Source organism: Ylistrum balloti, unplaced genomic scaffold (assembly GCF_031769215.1).
Source record: "Ylistrum balloti isolate Yb309-2 unplaced genomic scaffold, AGI_CSIRO_Ybal_v1 Utg369740, whole genome shotgun sequence".
In the NCBI taxonomy this organism is placed as follows: Eukaryota; Metazoa; Mollusca; class Bivalvia; order Pectinida; family Pectinidae; genus Ylistrum; species Ylistrum balloti.
The window spans coordinates 1,224,884-1,245,527 of record NW_026781950.1 but is presented as its reverse complement, the minus strand read 5'-3'; the positions used below and the strand labels follow the sequence as shown (position 1 = coordinate 1,245,527).

The following is a 20,644-nucleotide window of genomic DNA, read 5'->3' as shown; positions in this document are numbered from 1 at the left end:
AACAGCTTGTACCAATCCTCGGCTGTTCACTAGTTCCATATATGGTAGGACCCATTTACATATAGGCTGTTTTGTGGCCTAGTTCTCTGGCAGTTCATTGAGGTTCTAATTTGCATATAAGCAGTCTGTTAACCAGGTCCTTAGCAATTTACTGCAAACTCATTTAAATAATTCGGCCTTTAAAACAGCTAATGAATGCTTAAAGAGGGAAGCAGATAAGGACTTGTAATGAAAACTACTAAAACCTGCTTTGGTAAAGTAGAACAGTTTTCTCATTTGCATATTAACCTTCAGATAGAAGCAGCTAGAAACTCCTTAAAAGGCGAAACTATAAGCTAGGGACCTGCCTTCCACTTTGACTTGGGATTTGTATAAGTCTTGAGATATATATATTATCTACATGTATCAAGAAAACCCTTAGAAATACAGTTTGTTAATTTTGTGCAATTAACTTTATGTTCCAGGGGTACAGAAAGAGAAAGTAGTTGATACCCCTGGAGTATGATTGTCTTTATAACATACTGATTCCATGTATGTTTTCAAATGTGTAATAGTCATTTAATTACATCATGTCTTATACATTTGCGTTTTTATAATCTTAATTTGTCTACACATATCATACTGTATAATACTTAACTCTTCTTACAAATTTGAACTTTAGGGATGAATTTTTTTTTTTAATTCAAGCAGATAAAATCTTATATACATAAACTATCATAAACTCACGGTATGTGGCATTAAATTATTATTGTTATTTTCAATTATTTTACTTTCATTTTAGAATAAAAAATGGAACTTGAAGCAGTATTCAAAAAGTTTGATTATGTTCATGGTACAGAAGATACTAAGAATGATTTACAAGAGATACTTGTGGACAAACGTGGAGATTTTGAAGATTTTGAAAAATCTTCAAAGATGTATGTCTGTCCTACAAGAGAAAATCTGTGTGAAAGGATTTCCTGTAAAGGGATCTCCAGGCTGTGAAATGGCTTCTGACTCCGTCGAAGTCATCAAATATGTAGTTGAGTGAGTATCTTTCATTCTTCTGGTTGTTGAAAATTATCTTTTTGTGGTTTGAAAATATTGATGAGTTTATTTTAGAGGAAAATAGTAATTTGTTTTTCTTTTATGAAATTTTAGTGTTGTCTGTAAACCAAATATAGAGAAATATAACGCACATACAGTACATAGATGTCTTTTCTTGTTACCTGTACATCTATGAGAACATCACTTACTCATTCAGTCAGGTGTACAACACTTACAAGGACTGCTATAAGCAGGTATTGGTGTATTGATATTTTTGCTTCAACAATTGTACTGGGAGTTGTCTGCCTGGTGGCCGTGGAGTTGATCAAAAGATGAAATCAGGTTAAAAAACAATTTTCGAGACCCTGACCTTACATGTACTTTTATCAGAAATGCTTCAGACTCCTGTAGATAGCTGGGTGTCACTAATTGCTGTCTAGCATCACCGATGGATGTGTATAGGTACCTATATAAGTTTCTCCTTGTGAAGGAACCTCTACCCTCACAAACAGAAATTAGCACTAGACGCTGGAATCATTCCAAACTATTAGCTTGCAACTGCCCTTTCCATGGTTAGTACACTTCATCTCTTAGTGTGTCCAAGGTCAGAAACTTATAGGTTAGAAAACTTTATTACATCTGCAAACATTGAAAACAGCAGAAAACTAAGTTTTATTAGTTGCTCAGGAAACACAAGTATTTAAACCTTGGTCTATTTGAAGAATATGGGACTTTAACATATAAGAATTGCATCAGTAATAGCATCGTCAGGTTAAAATTTTGCTGTACGTACCTGGTAGTGTTGGAATGAAATTATTGGGGATCCAAACACATAAACCTTAACTTAGATTAATTTAATCATCACCATACATGAGTCCAGGGCTTTTTCTGCCCCACGGACTGTGGGGCTGAATGAGGGGCCAGGACCCCTATCCCAATTGGATTTATTTCATCATATGGCCAAATTATATAAGTGATATAGTTCAATTTTTTAAATTTCCATCTTTACTGATTAATTTTTTTGTCAAAATGTGAAAAAAATACCCTTTCCAAAAGGAGTAGAAAAAAGTCCTGCAGTCAGAAATAGTTGAATTTATGTCATTATTTGGCAATATGTGAGCTATGCTGTTCATATGAATATTTTGTGTATCCAACAATATGCCTATGACCACTAATAAACCCACCCATGTATGTGTCTGTTGAATATAGTATTATCATCAAATGCCCTGTGATATGTGATAGTTTTCATTCCTTTTGAATCATGGATATTTTTGGCTCTTTAGACTTCCACAGAATAAATACATTTGAAAATTATATTGATGGAATATTAACTTTCTGTTATCATCAGTATTCAAATTACGTAACAGTTTTACTGACTTATGATTGTTTTTATACAGGTTTTGATTTGTTAGAGTTTTCAACACTTAGTGTTAACTGAAATTATCAAATTTATTTGATGCTGCAGGGCTCTCGATCTGCCAGATTTGGGGCCGAATTCCCAATGCAAAACAGTATCTTTTTTTCCCAATTTAGACCCCAAGTTTTTCCAATTCTAAAGAAAACGCCACTATTTTTCCCAATTCTAAGGGCCCCGGGCCCCAGTCCCAAAATGGGGTGTGAGAGCCCTGTACTGAAAATTGTAAAGTCTTAATATACCGCCGTTCCATTATTTAAAACTAATGCTTAATTCATTCTTCTTTTTCAGCGATTGTGTAGACAATGACAGAGCAACCAAAGAAGAATGTCAACAGCTGTTGTTTGATTTCCTGTTGGCTTGTTTACGTACAGGACCTGGCTCCACACACACAGTTATCATACCGGATGTTATGGATATCCAAGGCATGGAGGGCTTTTTAGAAGTATGTAAATATTTAGAGAAAGTATGTAAAATATCACTGTGGTAGGTTATCTTGTTCAGTCAGCTGTTTTTAAAAAAAAATTTCATAGCACTCTCTCTAAAATTCGAAACATGTGATTACCTGTTTCAAATTTTAGAGAGAGTGCTATGAAATTTTTTTATCATACCTATACTGCATACACCATGTAAATCAGACTTCTTTTGAATTCCCATTTTGAAATCAGTAATTGCATGGAATTCTTAGCAGAAAAGACAGCACAACTGGTACAATTAATATGTATAACAGCTGTCTCAAAATGTGCTGTTTTGTTAAAATTCAGGCGTAAATGTCATTCACATTAAAGAATATTAAGGTTAAGCAATGTCAAAGTTGTTTAAAATCCTAGGACATTTTTCACATATTTTATGAAAGAAATGAATCCTTATTTTTTACTGGCATTTCGCACCTGTGAAATAATATAATTGATATTCCTAATGTGTTATAAGAACTTTAAAAGGTATATATACAAGATATATGTAATTCAATTGGAGACTCGCTTATAAATATCCTGAATGTCTTAACACAATTTGTAACTTTTGACTGTTTTAAAGGTGACTTTCTGTGTGTTCAGTTACAAACATCATAATTTAAATAATAACTGTACATTATAGGCATTGAAAGGGAAGGAGTTAACAAAGTTAATCTCAGCTCTGAAGGAATTCACACACACATCAGAGGAACCAGCATTGTCTCTATCAGACCAGTGCACTGCTTGGGATAACTGCATATGTAGAGTTTTAGATGCCATGAGGTATAATGCTGTATTAATATATTTTCTTATCAAATAAAAGCTGAAATGACAACCCTATTGTTTTTGAAATGTGACTGAGTTAACGGTTCACAAACTTTGACCTCAGGTGAAGATTGTACATTACATCTTATAATTAAAGTTCTGAAATTGAAATGAAAGAAATTTATAAATATAGTTTGAAATTATGGTTGATAATTGATCTCAAATGTATGTGTTTCAGAATACCTTGTAAACCATTAATTAAAATTAGATATAGATAATTCATCAATGCATAAAAATTTTCTTATCTATCATGAACTGATTTTATAAATTGCCTTTTAAAGACTTTATCATATATAGTTCTAGGCATTAACAATTAGATATAATATTGCAGGGATAGAATTCTATATCATGTGACTAATTGAAAGCAGATACTTTATAATTTGTTCCAAATATTTAGGTGGTTAACAGAACAACTAAAAAAGACATGCAATTGATATTTCTCAGTTGTATTTAAGCAGAAAATTTACTACACACAGGTACCTGTATGTATTTAAATGTTTGTTAGCAACTAGGGATGCTTTTTCTTTGTTTTTTAGTGAAAGTAAAAATATTCATGAAGCTGACTTTCAGGAACAGATACTGGACCTATACATATTCTACTTCCTCAAGATGTTGGACATGCCTGTTGAATATGTCTCACCCCTACACAATGTAATGAGGAAAATTGAGTCATTCTATCGAGAGAGCTCTGACAGGAATCCATATATGGTAAGATAATTATAGTCTGTAAAAAAAAAGAATTTTTAAAACTTTTGATGTATTGTACCTCGCTTTATTTCTATATCTTACTAATTAAGATAAACCCAACTTTGTAATCTCTCTAGGGACAGTGTTATAGAGCAGACAAATTATTAGAAGGCATTGATTACATATTAGGTTTATATCATGTGTAGAATGCACAAAATACATTTACTGTCTTGTTTGGATTATAAGTGGCGAAATTTTTTCTTGTGGGTCGGGTGTGTGGCTTATGGACTGATGTGGCTGGTACATACATACAAACGAAAAAAATCGGGAGAAAGAGGAACAAATTAAAAATCAAGAAATTTAAAAGAATAAGTGTTTTCATACAACATACACCATATAAACATTAGTTTCAGAAAATTCTGGATTTCTATCTTATTAATCTGCCATGGTGCAAATAGGGTTTTCACAATAGTCTGTATACGATATGACATTACCAGAATATGTAATTTCTTGGATGGTTAGACTGATAATGTACTGATAGGGTTTGATGTAATTGTTAAAAGTATAGCATATTTGGAGTGCTCATAATCCATCCCTGCATCCAGTATTAAGATATCTGGAAATTATATGATTCATATTCAAAAATTGTAATTTCATTCAGTTCATATATAAACATAAAACTTTTCTATTTCAAGAATCTAAAGAATAAAGAAATTATACGCAAACACATGGTGCAAATACAAGATGTCATTGGCGATGAAAGATATGGCAGGAATGAGACACAAGTAGAACAAGCACAACAGACGATTGAGTACATACTTAACAGTATTAGGTAAGTATAGACACCATCAAAGTCATACTTAACAGTATTAGGTATAAATACCATCATAGACACCATAAAACTCATTTTCAACATCTTCACAGTATTAGGTAATTAATGAAGTATATATCAAACAGTGTTAACACACATGAGACAATAACTTATTTAAGAAACAATTTCATATTTTGTTATTTATTGGTGAGTGAATTGCATTTTTTACAGATATTAAAAATTTTTAAATTTGTCATGTTGAAATATCTGATAAAAATTGCAGTTACACATCAGTTAACAACAAAAAATGATAAATTGTTTCTTATATTTACACTTAGAAAGCATTTTCATTATTTATGATCCGTAAACAACAATAATCGTCATTCATTGGATGTTATATGCACTGACAGCACAGCCCGACAACTGATGGAATAGCAAAACAGCTGATTCTCATTTCGTGGGAAGAAAGTAGTGTCACAAAACAACATCTTTTTATTACATTTTTACGAGATATTTTAAATATCTATATCTCCATTCACATATTGCTTTGAGTTTTATAGTGTGTACTAAATAAATTCACAAAATTTGAAAATTTAAAAAAGTTAACACAATAGCAGATTTGCACAACTTTTACTTTAAGTTTACAGCAGTTTGGCTTCCTTTGTGCCAGACTTGACGTTTACATAAGTGTAAATATTGATTTTATCAATAAAGCCAAATAGAGAATACACACTAGAAATGTAAATATATTCTCTTAATACAGCAATATTGAGAGCTCCTGCCTGTTACTTACAGGAATGAAGATCAGTAGTACATTAGTTTAAAAGATGTTAATGTTGTCGACTTACTGGTGAACAAGATTTATATAACTTGTAATAGTATAAACACAGTGTCATGCTAAGATGAAAGCCGTATTGAGATTTACTTGGTTTTTTTTATTTGCTCTATAATTCAAATAGTACCATGTTATAAGTTTTAAATTGATTTATTTTGTAGTAAAAATCCAAAGAATTCTGAACATATTTGGGAAAGTGTTCTAAATTTTATGAAGACTTTGGCCTTTGCAAAGAAATGTGCTGAATTTCCTCAGACAATGAAGCCGTTCAGGTATTTTTTTGATGAAATGCCTGACAACACTTTAAAGGTTTGTATTATTTTGAAACAGAAAATTAACAAAATTGCTGTTCTTCTGATGGCATGTGAAAGAAAATCTTTTTTATTAACACATTGTTTCCAGTCATTTGCCATCTTCTGTCAAATTTTGCAACATCTGAAAACTATTTACAATACAAAATACCTGTATGAGTATGATTTGATTGTTTGTTCCACAAAAATGGGAAAATTTGCAGTCCACCCAATTTTGGTCTAGAACCAAGCTGTTGAGACAAATGAAATTCCTCAATACATAGATATTTAATACCAAAATATTTTCTTTACTGACCAAAAGGGAAACAAGCATACATTTTACAGAAGTGTCAAGTTGTTCTATTTAAACATTATTGATAAAAAATTCCAGGAACATCCCCAACTTGTTGACAAATGGGCGCCAGTGTTTGGAGAGACACTTTTAAAGGCTCCGTTAGTGAAAGCTTTAGAGACCTGGGTCTATCGGATGGTGGACACAGTACGGGACATGTGTACAGTGAAGTAAGTTATGATATCTTAATCAGTAGTTGAACCATCAATTGTGCCGATTTTTACAAAGTACAGAGTTATACTGATATCAGTCAGTACATCTCTAAATGGTTGTTTATTACTTCTACAATACCATAAACACACATCACATGTTAGTACAATAATTTCAAATTCTACCTCTGATCAGACATTAATTCCTCTGTCTTGATTAAAGTGTCCAACGTCACACTGGACGACTAAATGATATTAAAAGGGCTTGAAAGTACAATGTGTTATGATCACCTAAATAGATTGAGTAGATGATAACTGACATTTTGGTTTTAAGTAACATTAAAGCCTATACCTGTTATAAAACCCTTGTTTCTTATCAAATGTGAGTCAACAATTATCTACACTATCAAATGTGAGTCAATAATTAGTTACACTATCAAATGTGAGTCAACAATTAGCTACACTATCAAATGTGAGTCAATAATTAGCTACACTATCAAATGTGAGTCAATAATAAGCTACACTATCAAATGTGAGTCAATAATTAGCTACACTATCAAATGTGAGTCAATGATTAGCTACACTATCAAATGTGAGTCAATAATTAGCTACACTATCAAATGTGAGTCAATAATTAGCTACACTATCAAATGTGAGTCAATAATTAGCTACACTATCAAATGTGAGTCAACGATTAGCTACACTATCAAATGTGAGTCAATAATTAGCTACACTATCAAATGTGAGTCAATAATTAGCTACGCTATCAAATGTGAGTCAATAATTAGCTACACTATCAAATGTGAGTCAATAATTAGCTACACTATCAAATGTGAGTCAATAATTAGCTACACTATCTGATGTAAGTCAATAATTAGATACACTATCAAATGTGAGTCAATAATTAGCTACGCTATCAAATGTGAGTCAATAATTAGCTACACTATCAAATGTGAGTCAATAATTAGCTACACTATCAAATGTGAGTCAATAATTAGCTACGCTATCAAATGTGAGTCAATAATTAGCTACACTATCAAATGTGAGTCAATAATTAGCTACACTATCAAATGTGAGTCAATAATTAGCTACACTATCTGATGTAAGTCAATAATTAGATACACTATCAAATGTGAGTCAATAATTAGCTACGCTATCAAATGTGAGTCAATAATTAGCTACACTATCAAATGTGAGTCAATAATTAGCTACACTATCAAATGTGAGTCAATAATTAGCTACACTATAGTCAGAGCTTTGCAGCCTTTCAATTACAGAAAAAGGCATCAAATGTTTTAGGAGAGGAACTGATTTTATTTAGCTTTAAAGTTATTTTCACTTTCAGTTTGTATTGACTTTGTATGTACATGAAATTATGAAAACATTGATGGATAACTCAATAATTTAAAACTATAATTAAAGCTACATATACCAGTTATTATTATGGTTTAAAACATGCACAGAAAATTCATGTTGAAATCACTTTCACAAGGAATAGTTTTTACTTCGGTAGGTTGGAAGATAATATTTAAACGAAGATGATAATGATGTGATGATTCTGATTTCGCAGGAAGGAATCCAACGTGTTGTGGTTCCCAATACTGAAAGGCCTCTTCAGATGTGGACAAAAGGATGGTGCAAATTCAGCAAACAGAATCTTAGGGGAAGAGAAATTCAAGAAAATTTTTACGTGGAAAGTATGACAATTATAATATATCTATAGTCGAACGTTTTGGTAACAATGTAAAATGGCACACATTTCTGTTCTGATTAAAGTTAATTCATATTTAGTTTGAAAGTTTGATATTTCAATTATTAAGTTTAGCCAAGTAATACATCTACATTACTCAAAGGACACTATGATAAATCAATTCTACTCATGCATAGTTTAGTTTCCAACCTTCAATGTATACTATTATGTATTTCTAAGCAAATTATCAATCAAATTCAATGATGTACTCAAAATCCCCAGGACCTTGATGGATTTTTTATTGTACAATACGAAATATGACCTTGGAAAGCTCATACATATAACTGGATTGTTACGATTTCAGTCGTAACGAGAATTAGTATATTGGTGCAAGAAATGTACTATTATAGTAATTATATTATATTATATTATTATATTATAGTGTTATGTTTGTATGGCTTTCATCTTTTTCTAGAGCAATTACAAGGAAGCATCGGAAATGATAGAAATAATCGGCAAGGTAGACTTCCCAACCTCTGGAGACAGAGATGACACTGGACTCTTGCATGAATATGGAGATGGCGTCAAAAAGCTTTTAGAACAGCTGAAGTATGTTTAATACTTAGAGCAATGGTCACTGATCTGGTTGTAAAATTAGAACACTGGATCTGTTTGTTAATGAGAGGTCTGTAAAATGTATGTGAACACATTTGACAATGTAGATATTAGAGTTGATCTATTTTACAACAATTTGCCAAACAAGTTTTTCCCAATTTTATTAATCAATCTTGTTGGCCCCTAATTTAAGCAGATGAGGGTCTTACTTTTGGAGGAAACTGGAGTGCCCGTGGAACTCCCACATGGTGGTGCTAGGGACTCCATACCATTTCACGTTCTTTCTGGGAATCAAACCCCAGACGCCTTGGTGAAAGGGGTGTGTGTCACTACTACGCCACCTGACCACCCTGTTTGACAGGGATTTTACTATCTCCATCACTAATCAGAAGATCACTGGGTTGTTGCTATAATTTATTGTTCGTTAAAAAAACCTTAAAACTCCAGTTCACAAATCTTGTGTTAATAGACTTGAAAAAGACTCAGAATGAGTAGTATTGATATTGATAGAATAATTACTGATAGTTTTTCGGAGCTATTATTTGAGACACTCGCATTCGTTGAAGCGTCAGTAAATTCAGAAATCTATGAAATTGATCAAACTACTGTTAAAAATTCTGCCTTGAATATGATTAAGAGGTTGGACTAAATTATGTAGCAACAAAAAACAGAATTTAAAAGTAAAGAAACAAGAAGATGGTATAAGCTTGGTTTTAGTAACATGACTGTTTTGCCAAACATACATAACAATTAAGATCGTAACAATTGAATTTTTGTAAATGTCATAGAATTCTTTTTAAAAGAACTTTTTACTGTACGTGTGTGTATGGTACTTCATTTACTACGTTCTTTTTCTGAATTCGATAGCAAAACATATACTATGATAGAAGAAGTTGGAAAAATATCTACCTTAAGCATTTTTTATTTCATAATCTAGTTTTGTGATATTCAAAATAATTTTTGTTTATTTTTCTAGAATGGTTAAAGTTGCAGACAAAGTTATGGGAAGTGTAGCAACTTTTATCATTTCAATGATGGAAAAACGTTCAGAAGAACTCAACGAATTCACAGAGCGATTTGCGGATCAACTTTCATTAGAGGTATTGTTACCAATAAAGATCTGACTGATTATGTGAAATCCCTTCCAGAACTGACCAAACATTCAGCTACAGGCTTTAAATCAATTATAACTTGTGATATTAATGATACACCTTTTATTAACCTGACAATAAGCCAGCGTATGATAATAAGCATGTCATCCTGTAATAAGCTTACACAAACCTACCCTACCCCCACCCCACTCCACTAAAAGAATGACGTCTCAGTGAGGTGGTGGCACCGGGCAGAAAATTCTAGCTACGTGGCACATCCTGCCCAGTACCTGCAGCATTTCTCAGTATTCAGGCGAATTTTGCTTCAGTGCAGCCTTCATTACAGGCATCATCCATTTGAAAATTTTGTACAGGATTGCCACAACTTCAAAAGGGTATTCTGTTAACTTTAAATAGAAAATAGCTCCAAGAAGCTGACGTGTGAGTATATATCATTTATTTGTTGAAAAAATTTATTTTCAGAACAACCTTGAAATAATTCCTGACCTTATCAAAAGATTTTCCGTGCTGTATTTGGATCCAGACTATCCGTGGGACAGTATTGATTCCAGAAGCTGTGGTCAGGCCATACTAGATGGTGTTATCTCAGCCTACAGGTGAAGTAAAAACATTAACCCTTTTGACTGGAATTTTTTCCAATGGATGATTGATAGTTCCATCTGTTTTTTAAGTTCCAGAAAATAAGTTAATTATGGGGAGTTTATTAATATGAACTGAGACAATATCTAATGTTTTGATTTAATTTGCAGCTCAGGAAGTGACATGCCTGATGATGTGAATGACACTCTGGTGAAGATAATTCTGTATGCCATGGAAACAGATGGTCTTGAGTACATGGAAGTAGTACATGGTTCTATCACCATCTATGGCCTTGCTGCATCAGCCCATTTGTTAATGTTTGTGAGCAAAGTAGGTGAAGTATTCTATAAGACTCTATCTATGTTGGGGTGTAGGAAAGGGATATTCAATCAGAGGGGTCCCAAATAGCATAGAACTCAAGAGTCTGCCACATCTTTTGACCTCAATGGTGAAATATCCAATCCTTTACCCTGATGTATAAAACAGAATTTTTCTCTCGTTTCTCATTCTAAAAATTTGGAAATAATAGCTTCAGACGTCATATTACACAAAAGTCATGCTTTTTATTGTGCAATTTATCAACAAACTGACATAGAAAATGAATTATCTGTACCTAGATTTGGCAGTCACTGCAAATAAGTATTTGCACAAATGTTTGCATACATTTTGTCAGGCAATGACATCAGTTGGGAAGAGACATCTCACATTTCTATATTTCCTGTGTTGCATGGGTAGGAGTGTAATACAAGAACAATAGACCTGGATGTATTGGCCTGGACAAACCAGTATTACAATGGTAGAAAATAGAGTAAAAACTAGCCATCCTGGTTGAAAGAACATCTAAACTATATTTACTGGCCAGGCTGGTTACAATTTTTTTTAAATCAGCTCAATATAATATCATACAAAAGACATAATTTGCTTTAATTATTTAATTACTAATAAAGTTATAGAATTTCAGGGTGTAATTGGACGGAAATTATTATATTTCATAAATGTTAAGATGGAATTGTAATAAATTGAATTACACTGTACTTCATTTTGTGGTAAGTGGAACTATTTTGTGGTAAGTGGAAATATTTTGGGGTAAGTGGAACTATTTTTGGGTAAGTGGAACTATTTTGGGGTCAATTTTAACATACGTGGAACTGTTTTGTGGTCATTGGAACTGTTTTGGGATCATTGGAACTATTTTTGGGTAAATGGAACTATTTTGGGGTAAGTTGAAATATTTTAGGGTAAGTGCTATTGCGGGGTAAATGATTTAATGACTGCAATTTGAAACAAATAAGTTATATTTCGTCAACTTTGCTGAAAAATTTAGATGAATGTGTTAAAGGTTTTTAAAACCTTAGTGTGGTGATACTATCTTTGATAGTATCCTTACATACAAGTATCTGTAATTAGTACTTTGTTTTTATTTTTGTTCAAGTTTTTTCTTTTGTTTGTTTGTTTATTTGTTTTTTAAAATAAGGTATTTGACAATCATCTAATGCAATGCACTAATATTTCAGCATATCACCTGTGACAATTACGCAAGGGCCTTGGTACCACTGATGCCCGCTGTCATAAAACAGTTAGACCATGATGAGGACGATCTTCAGGAAGCTGCTCGCGATGTCATGGTGTTGGCTAGTAACCAAACACCTGATGTGATCAGCTCCCATTTGAAACCTTTGATAGAATGGTATAAGAATGAACATTCTGTTGAAGCTCTGAGTAAGTTTTTAGCACATCTGGACTGAAGGTTTATGTGAGTTTTGCTATAGGCTCCATCCATGCATTGTTTTGATGAAATTTCATGTGATCTATCAGTGTTGATCAATTTCTATTGTGTTTGAAGTGGAAATGAAATTCAAGATGGTCACTAATACTATGAACAAATAACTCAAATGGTATTTGAATGATATTGAATAAGTTTTGTAGGAATGATCAGTAGATGATTCTGTTTAAGACTGAAAATTTGTTTGGAATTGAGTTAAAAATTTGATTTGAAAAACTACAGTGAAAACCTTTTAGACTTGGTGGCTGACCAAAGCTAGTTGTTACAGAGATTTGATTGCTTAGGCGATTCTATTTTACAGATGCTATTTCAAAACCATACAAAGCTGGTGATGGTATCTCTCAGGAAGATTTTGAAGTCTTCATGAAAGCTCTTGATGAAGACCCAAATTATGCGGTAGTTGGACCCTTACAGTCTGTTTTATTGATGGATTTGGGTGAGAAACAACCAGAGGTAACTACTATAGATTACCACTGACATATATGCTTCCCACATGTGGGTATAGATATTTGAAGCACTTTGATTGACTAGTTTACAAGGAGTTAATATTTGAAGCATTTTGATTGGCTAGGTTACTAGGGGCTAGCTGTCCGACCACGTGGGTTTTCCCCGGGTACTCTGGTTTCCTTCCACAATAAGACCCCTCGCATGCTTACATCCAAGCCAACAAGAGTGATTAGTATAAGTTGAAATAACTTGTTTCGCAATTGTTGTAAAATAAATAAAGTTTTTATATTATATTTGAAGCATTTTGGTTGGCTAAGTTACTAGAGGTTAATATTTGAAGCATTTTGATTGGCTAGGTTACTAGGGGCTAATATTTGAAGTATTTTGATTGGCTAGGTTACTAGAGGATGTTATTTGAAGCATTTTGATTTGCTAGTTTACTAAGGGTTAATATTTGAAGTATTTTGATTGGCTAGGTTACTAGAGGTTAATATTTGAAGCATTTTGGTTGGCTAGTTTACTAGGGGTTAATATTTGAAGCATTTTGATTGGCTAGGTTACTAAGGACTAATATTTGAAACATTTTGGTTGGCTAGTTTACGAGGGGTTAATGCAAGCTGCAACCTTCTTGTGAATTTTGTCCTTGTATTGACCCTGGAATAACATCATAATGCTTGGCCTAGTAGTGCTGGATCCTACAAACCATTACATATAATAAAAAAGTGAAAGGGTTGAATTAAAGATATGAACATATCACCATCAAGTCTGTCTTAAAGGCAACCTTTATACAAAGACCACCTGTCTATAAAGACCATTTTTTGCTTCCCTTTGTAATGCAACTCATAGTAACTGAATCTCTATATAAAGGTCACCTGCGTATAGAGGTCTCTTCTCTCTGCTCCATTGAGTGACCTTTATATGCAGATTGACTGTGATAAATGTTGCCTAATATTGTTACCTTATTGTTGATATAAGTTTTGTATAATTTATCTGTAGTTGCTGACAAGGTACACATGAAATTTAATAACTCAATTCTTATTAATCAAACTTTTCTTAAGTGAACTTTCAGCAATATTGATATTTTATGATAAGGCAATCATGCTGTTTTTAGTTTGGAAAAAAATGTCAGTGCTAACTTTTGTATAAGCTTATGAATTATGTGTAATGTAGATACCTCTCAAAAGTTTTAGAATTTTAATTTCATAAATGCATAATTTTTTTTTTTTTTTTTATCAACTCCAATTGATTTATAGCAAGCTATTGTAGATAACATATATACATGTCTGCTATCATAATACATGTAAAGGTACATTGTTTATAAATGTTGATAAGTCACTTCATGGCCTGTATCTAATACATGTTATTCATATTTGAATTCATTTTTATTTATATTTTCAGTATTTTACACAGAAACATGTTGATATGTTGTTCAGTGAGAAACTTATGGATAATATGCACAACCAGTACAGAATTTTGCTGGCATTGTGTTCGGTCATTTCTAAGCAGCCACAACTGTTTGGACAGAATGTCGTCGACCGTGTCCTAAAGAATCCAAAATTGGAGCTGACCTATACAATGGCTATAAAAACTATTGGAATCACTTTGGTATCTCATCACAAGGTACTTCACAATGGAAACATCACCATCACTTGTGTACACTGCCTGTTAAATTTGTTGTTGCAATTAGTAACTGTTTTGAAATGAAAGTGATTTTACACATGTCTTTAAGGTAATTTTTCTTTAAAAGAATGTTTAAACCTTCGATCCCTCAAGAATGAAGGAAAACAAATTATGGACAAATATTCGTTGAAATTGTTTTACTCAATTTGGTATGTCACTTCAAATTTACCGTCTGTATACATTCAAGTTCTTATTCATTATGATGAAATTTGAAAGGTTGAAAAATATTCATTTTAGCCTACCATCATCAGTTGTGAAGGATGTTCCAATTGCCCTGCATCCCTGGTCCCTAGTTCCTTGTCCATAATCTGTTGTCTGTCTCTCTGTCCTTAAACAATTCTTGTTATCAGTATTTCTTGCATCTCAACATCTGGTTTATTTATTTAAAGCCATTTTGATTTTTTTTTTAATTTGACTCCAAGCTTTAGATTTGAACAATTTAGCCCCTCAGCATCACTAACGGGTCCTAGAAACATAAAACTGTGAAATCAGTAATTTTTGTGAGTTTTATATTTGTTGATTTCAGGAGTGCTCTGGATCCTGAATTAATATGTCCATGAACTGTAAAAAATAGTGTAAATGGACTTACTGAGCTAAAAATTAAAAATATCTATGAAATAAAGTGTCCACAATTTTTTTCTTTTTCTTTATTTCTTTCTTTTTTCTAATAAAAAAAAAACAAACAAAAAAACAAACAAAATTGAGACCCGACCAAAAATGTTTAATTTAACAGTATACAATTAGGTATATTTATGATGTAGTTATAGTCGTGAATCATTATTAGATGTATATTGTATTGATTTCTAAATTAACATTAAAAGGTACTATTGATTTAATGTGTGTCCTTGGCGCAATCTAATAAATTGGTCATAATGATTATAACTAGAATTTTTATCAGTCAGTGAAAAATCATCATTATGGTACCTGTAAAGATTTTTTTCTCTTGTTTTTTTTAACCAGGAGTTCTTTGATACAGTTTTGAAAGAGTTTGTGAACCTATCTAAAAGGTGTGACAATCCCACTTACCAAGTAGCATTGATTGATGGTATTCACACCTTAGGTACTGAGCATGGTACCGAGCGTCTAAATCCATACCGACCTTATATTGAAGAATTGCAGAAGGATGGGGCTACGGCTGGAGTCAAACAAATGGCTACAGCTATTTTAAATGCAATGGATGGTATAAGGTAATATAAATTTCGTTGTTAGAATCCTGATACTTAACTGGAGTTCGTAATTCAAATTTGAATATTTGAATTAGTAATCTTAAGATTATATAAAAAAAATTTTAATGTAGCAGTTTTTGTTCAAAACATGGAAAATGTTCTTTAATTTTTTTTTTTAACAGAAAGATCCTTTTTTTTCTAGTATGCAGTTTGAGATTTTAAAAAATTTCAATCTATATTTGTTCGAAATTATATATCAGAGATGATGCAAAGACAAAAACAAAAGTCAAAAATAGAAATTTATAAAAAGAAATCTTTTACAGTGTTGAAGGAATAGTGGAGGATGTAAAACAACAGAAGGGAGACATCAATGTGCTCAACACCAAGGTCACAGAAAATACAGAAAAAGTTAACGTGGTGGATAAAAAAGTGGATAATCAAGGAAAAGAAATTGCAACGGTCAAAACTGGACTCCAAGCTACCAATAAGCGTGTGGATAACGTGGAAAAAGATTTGGATGAAACAAAGATTAAGGTTGAAGAGGTTGATAATAAGGCAAGTTTTAATTCCATTTCAAAATTCCGTTACTGTTCCCTATATTATAAACATGGTATTGTAATTTTCATGGTCTGCAGTATGATACATTTTACAGAGATAGCGGTATATTAAAGGATATGCTATTGTTGCCTGGATAACGTGTTTAAATCTGGAATGATATGATGGCTAATTGCACTAGCATTTCTAGGAAAAAAAACAGTTTTTGGTTCATGTCTTTAATTTTATGGTTCATACAACAGTAAACTATGCTGAAGATCTTCTGAAATATAAGATTAAGTAAGTAAGATTTCGAAAAAGGACACTGAAAAATGAACAAAATCATTTTTGATGTTAAGTATTTATAGAATGAAAAATGTTAATTTTCCAGACAGAAGATAAATATTCATATTTAAAATGCCAAGAGTCAGTTCTATTAGCCCAAGAACTAAATTCACCATTTGAAATCAGGTTTATTTTTATCATAAGTTACTAATTTACAGACCATGACCAATGCCCCAAAATGGTCAAGAGATCTGACCAAGCTGATGAATCCAACAACAGAACATGACTGGAGACTCCTGGCCCAGAGGTTAGGGTACACACCACAGGACATCAAGGGCTGGGCGACCCAGCATGATCCCTGTATGGGCCTCCTTAGTGAGTGGTACGCCACCCACAAGACAATAGAGGCTACCCATGCTGTACTGACAGCTCTACAGGAGATGAACAGGATGGATGCTGCTGCCATTGTGGAGAATGCCATGAAGGCTGTGGGTCAGTAAACATTGCTATTTTATTATGTAGAGGATTAGTTACACTGAACAAACAATGTACTGGAGACTGACAGGCATTGAAAAATAATGCAATGAGAAATATTCTTCTTTTTTTCCCCCTTATTTTCTGCAATCTCACTTTCCTCTTTTCCAATGTCCTTTAATTTGTAGTTTCAATATATAATAGCAATAGAATTGTGAAATGAAACCCACCAATTATATACCTTTAGTAAAGAATACCTCTGATATTGTAACTTGTACTTTTCAGTACTTAAGCAAAGTTATAACATTTTGTACCTTTTTTGTAAGTTTTAGTACAAAATTGGACCTCTGGTCAGAAATGGCTCCAATCTAGCATTTAAAGTTGTAACTAATATAAAGTATAATTTTTTGTTACTTTTTTGATACTTCAAAGTGAAAGATGAGAAAAAAATTGTGAAAGAGTAAATAATTTTTACTGCCACATCATAATTATATTTTTTATACTTATCTAATTTCTGGTGTTATATTCAATTACTGTCCTCAGAGGGCGTTGTTGAAGAAGAGGTGGACTATGCCACACCGCCACCTATATTCCTAAGTTACCAATGGGGTCATCAGAATGAGGTCAAGTTATTACGCAACCATCTACAAATGGCCGGGTATGAGTGCTGGATGGACATCGGACAAATGGGAGGTGGAGACAAACTGTTTGAAAAGATTGACAACGGAATTCGTGGTGCAAAAATCATCATCTGTTGTGTGTCTGAAAAGTATTCTAAGTCTCCCAACTGCAACAGAGAGGTGAGTAGTCAGTATCAGGTATATATCTCCCTACTGTAACAGAGAGGTGTGTAGTCAGTATCAGGTATATATCTCCCTACTGTAACAGAGAGGTGTGTAGTCAGTATCAGGTATATATCTCCCTACTGTAACAGAGAGGTGTGTAGTCAGTATCAGGTATATATCTCCCTACTGTAACAGAGAGGTGAGTAGTCAGTATCAGGTATATATCTCCCTACTATATAGAGAGGTGAGTGGTCAGTATCAGGTATATATCTCCCTACTGTAACAGAGAGGAGAGTAGTCAGTATCAGGTATATATCTCCCCACTGTAACAGAGAGGTGATTCCATATTATCAGGTATATATTTCCTTACTTACAACAAAGAGGAGAGTAGTTATGAAATAACGATAATTGATGTAGACCAGACTTTACAGAATATTGTGGTAGGATACATGCATTGCCATGAGGTTACTTAGAATTTTGTAAATATAGGTGAACCTATCCACAAACCTTGGGAAACCCATGATTCCCCTCCTGATGGAGAAAATGAGCTGGCCCCCGAAGGGCTCGATGGGACCAATCTTCAGCGAGTACCTGTTTGTGAGATTCTTTCAACGTGGAGGGGAGGAGACTAAAGACCAACGGTACTGGCCAGTTCCCAAGTTCCAGGAACTGCTGATGCAACTTAACATGTATCAAGCCTTGCCTGATGAATCTCTCATAACCAAAGGTAAGTACAAAAATGGTCACAATTTCTCATGTGGTATTGTGAAGGTCCAGCCATGTTTTTTATGAAATATGAATATTGTATTGTGATAGGAAAATATATCATTCATTATACTTTTTGTATTGCAGTAATATATTTAAGTAAGCTTTGAATCATAGAATTAATTACAACAATGAAAAGGGGAAAAATGGAAAAATCTATACATTTTGTACCCATGTTTATTTTCTTATGAACTGCTGAATACTTAACCATACCATATATCTAAAAAAAAATTACAGAGTACAAGAACTGGTGGATGCCAGTGGCAGAAGAAATTGTCATTACCAAAAAGAAAGGAGGGGACAAAGGTCAAAGTTCATCTGGGAAAGAGATTTCTTTGAAGGTAAAATTTGGGTGATTTTTTTCAAGATGCTTCAGATTGCTTTTAGTGTAAAATGTCAAGTTTGCTGTTATTACAAATCGAATATTGCTCAATAACTCAAGTTCCTATTGGACAGAATATAAACTCATATTTCACATAAGGCTTCCTTACTGACACATCTTGCCTTGCTGTCTCATATGAAAGGTCAAATGGAAATATCAATTTTACTTAATTTATAAAGGTCACTGTTACTATAATTAGAAAATTCATTTTGACAAGTAACTCAATTTTCCCTGGACTGATCAATCTGAAAAGCTATAAAACATGCTCTTGACAGTCAATTGATCTGGTGGTTAGTTCTGTTTAGCAGTACATTGTTATGTGTTTTTATATACCTATTCTATTGCTATGTGGTAAATTACTAAATACCCATGGGTAAGAAAATCTTGAAGATTTATTTTCGCCCTCAGGGTAGTTTATGCCGCAGCAAAGATGTTAAGCACCATCAATGTATAAACCTTTGTGTAATTCAAACTGGGTCACACTAGAACATGGATGTACTCTTTGTTATTTCAGGAGGAAGAAGACTCCCCGGATGTGTTCCTGTCATACCAGTGGGGCAAACAGAACCAGATCAAGCAGTTGTATAGAAGGTTGAACGAGCTTGGATACAGCTGCTGGATGGATATTTACCAGATGGGAGGTGGGGATTCACTCTACGATAAAATTGACAGGGGTGTTCGTGGCTGCAAGGTTGTCCTGAGCTGTGTTACCACCAAGTATGCCTTATCAGCAAATTGCCGAAGGGAAGTGAGCCTGGCAGATTCTCTCAAGAAGCCAATGGTTCCCCTCCTTCTGGAGAAGATAGACTGGCCCCCTGCTGGACCCATGAGTATGGTCTTCACACAGCTTCTCTTCATCAATTTTTACCGTGATGAAAAAGTGCAAATGTCTTGGGATGGAAGCAAATTTGATGAACTTCATGGGAAGATACAAGAGTATGTTAGCCCAGTTACCAATACTGGTAGTCAGACTGCAGTCAAAGGTCCAGATTCATCACCAAAAATATCAGAAAATGTCGAAAAGAAAGTGAAGGATGAAGACTCCCCTTCAACAACCACCAAATCATCAGAAAACAAAGGTCCAAAGGTAACTTCGCCTGAAGAGCCAAAAACTACAGCAGCAAAAGTAGAAACAAAACCTGCTGATAAAACAAATAAAAAGTCCTCATCTTGCTCAATACTTTAAAACTTGGCAACTGTACAATGAATAGAACAATCAAAGTTTACACTATATCTAATTTACAAATGTTTAACAATTTCTGTAAGTAGGAAACATTCACCCATTAACTTTTTCAACTTTCGCCTTTGCAAGTTTTTATTGGCTTATGGAGTTGAATTGTTAATGAAAAACATTAAGATGTATATTGTAAGTCTAGCATCAATCTTAAACTCGCCTTTTATAATGAAAGTAAGAAAATAGACAAAGTGAAAGTTTGCCAGCATAAAGACGTTGTATATTAAAGCTCAGAGGAGGAAAGGGTAAAGTATTGACTAATATGTTCTGTG

The 20,644-nt window shown here is 33.2% G+C and overlaps 1 protein-coding gene across 1 annotated transcript; it reads left to right on the top strand.

The window, feature by feature from the left end:
• The first annotated feature begins 789 nt into the window (after positions 1 to 789).
• LOC132543082 (uncharacterized) lies at positions 790 to 20,324 on the top strand. The gene is given in 23 exon segments (XM_060206537.1): positions 790 to 896; positions 898 to 1,026; positions 2,732 to 2,885; positions 3,536 to 3,675; positions 4,254 to 4,425; positions 5,100 to 5,236; positions 6,212 to 6,359; positions 6,732 to 6,862; positions 8,412 to 8,538; positions 9,007 to 9,140; positions 10,123 to 10,246; positions 10,721 to 10,854; positions 11,008 to 11,167; positions 12,352 to 12,556; positions 12,922 to 13,073; positions 14,466 to 14,687; positions 15,708 to 15,934; positions 16,237 to 16,468; positions 16,951 to 17,224; positions 17,750 to 18,006; positions 18,481 to 18,718; positions 18,994 to 19,097; positions 19,653 to 20,324. Coding segments are annotated over 23 exon segments (4,380 nt in total).
• Positions 20,325 to 20,644: the final 320 nt, after the last annotated feature.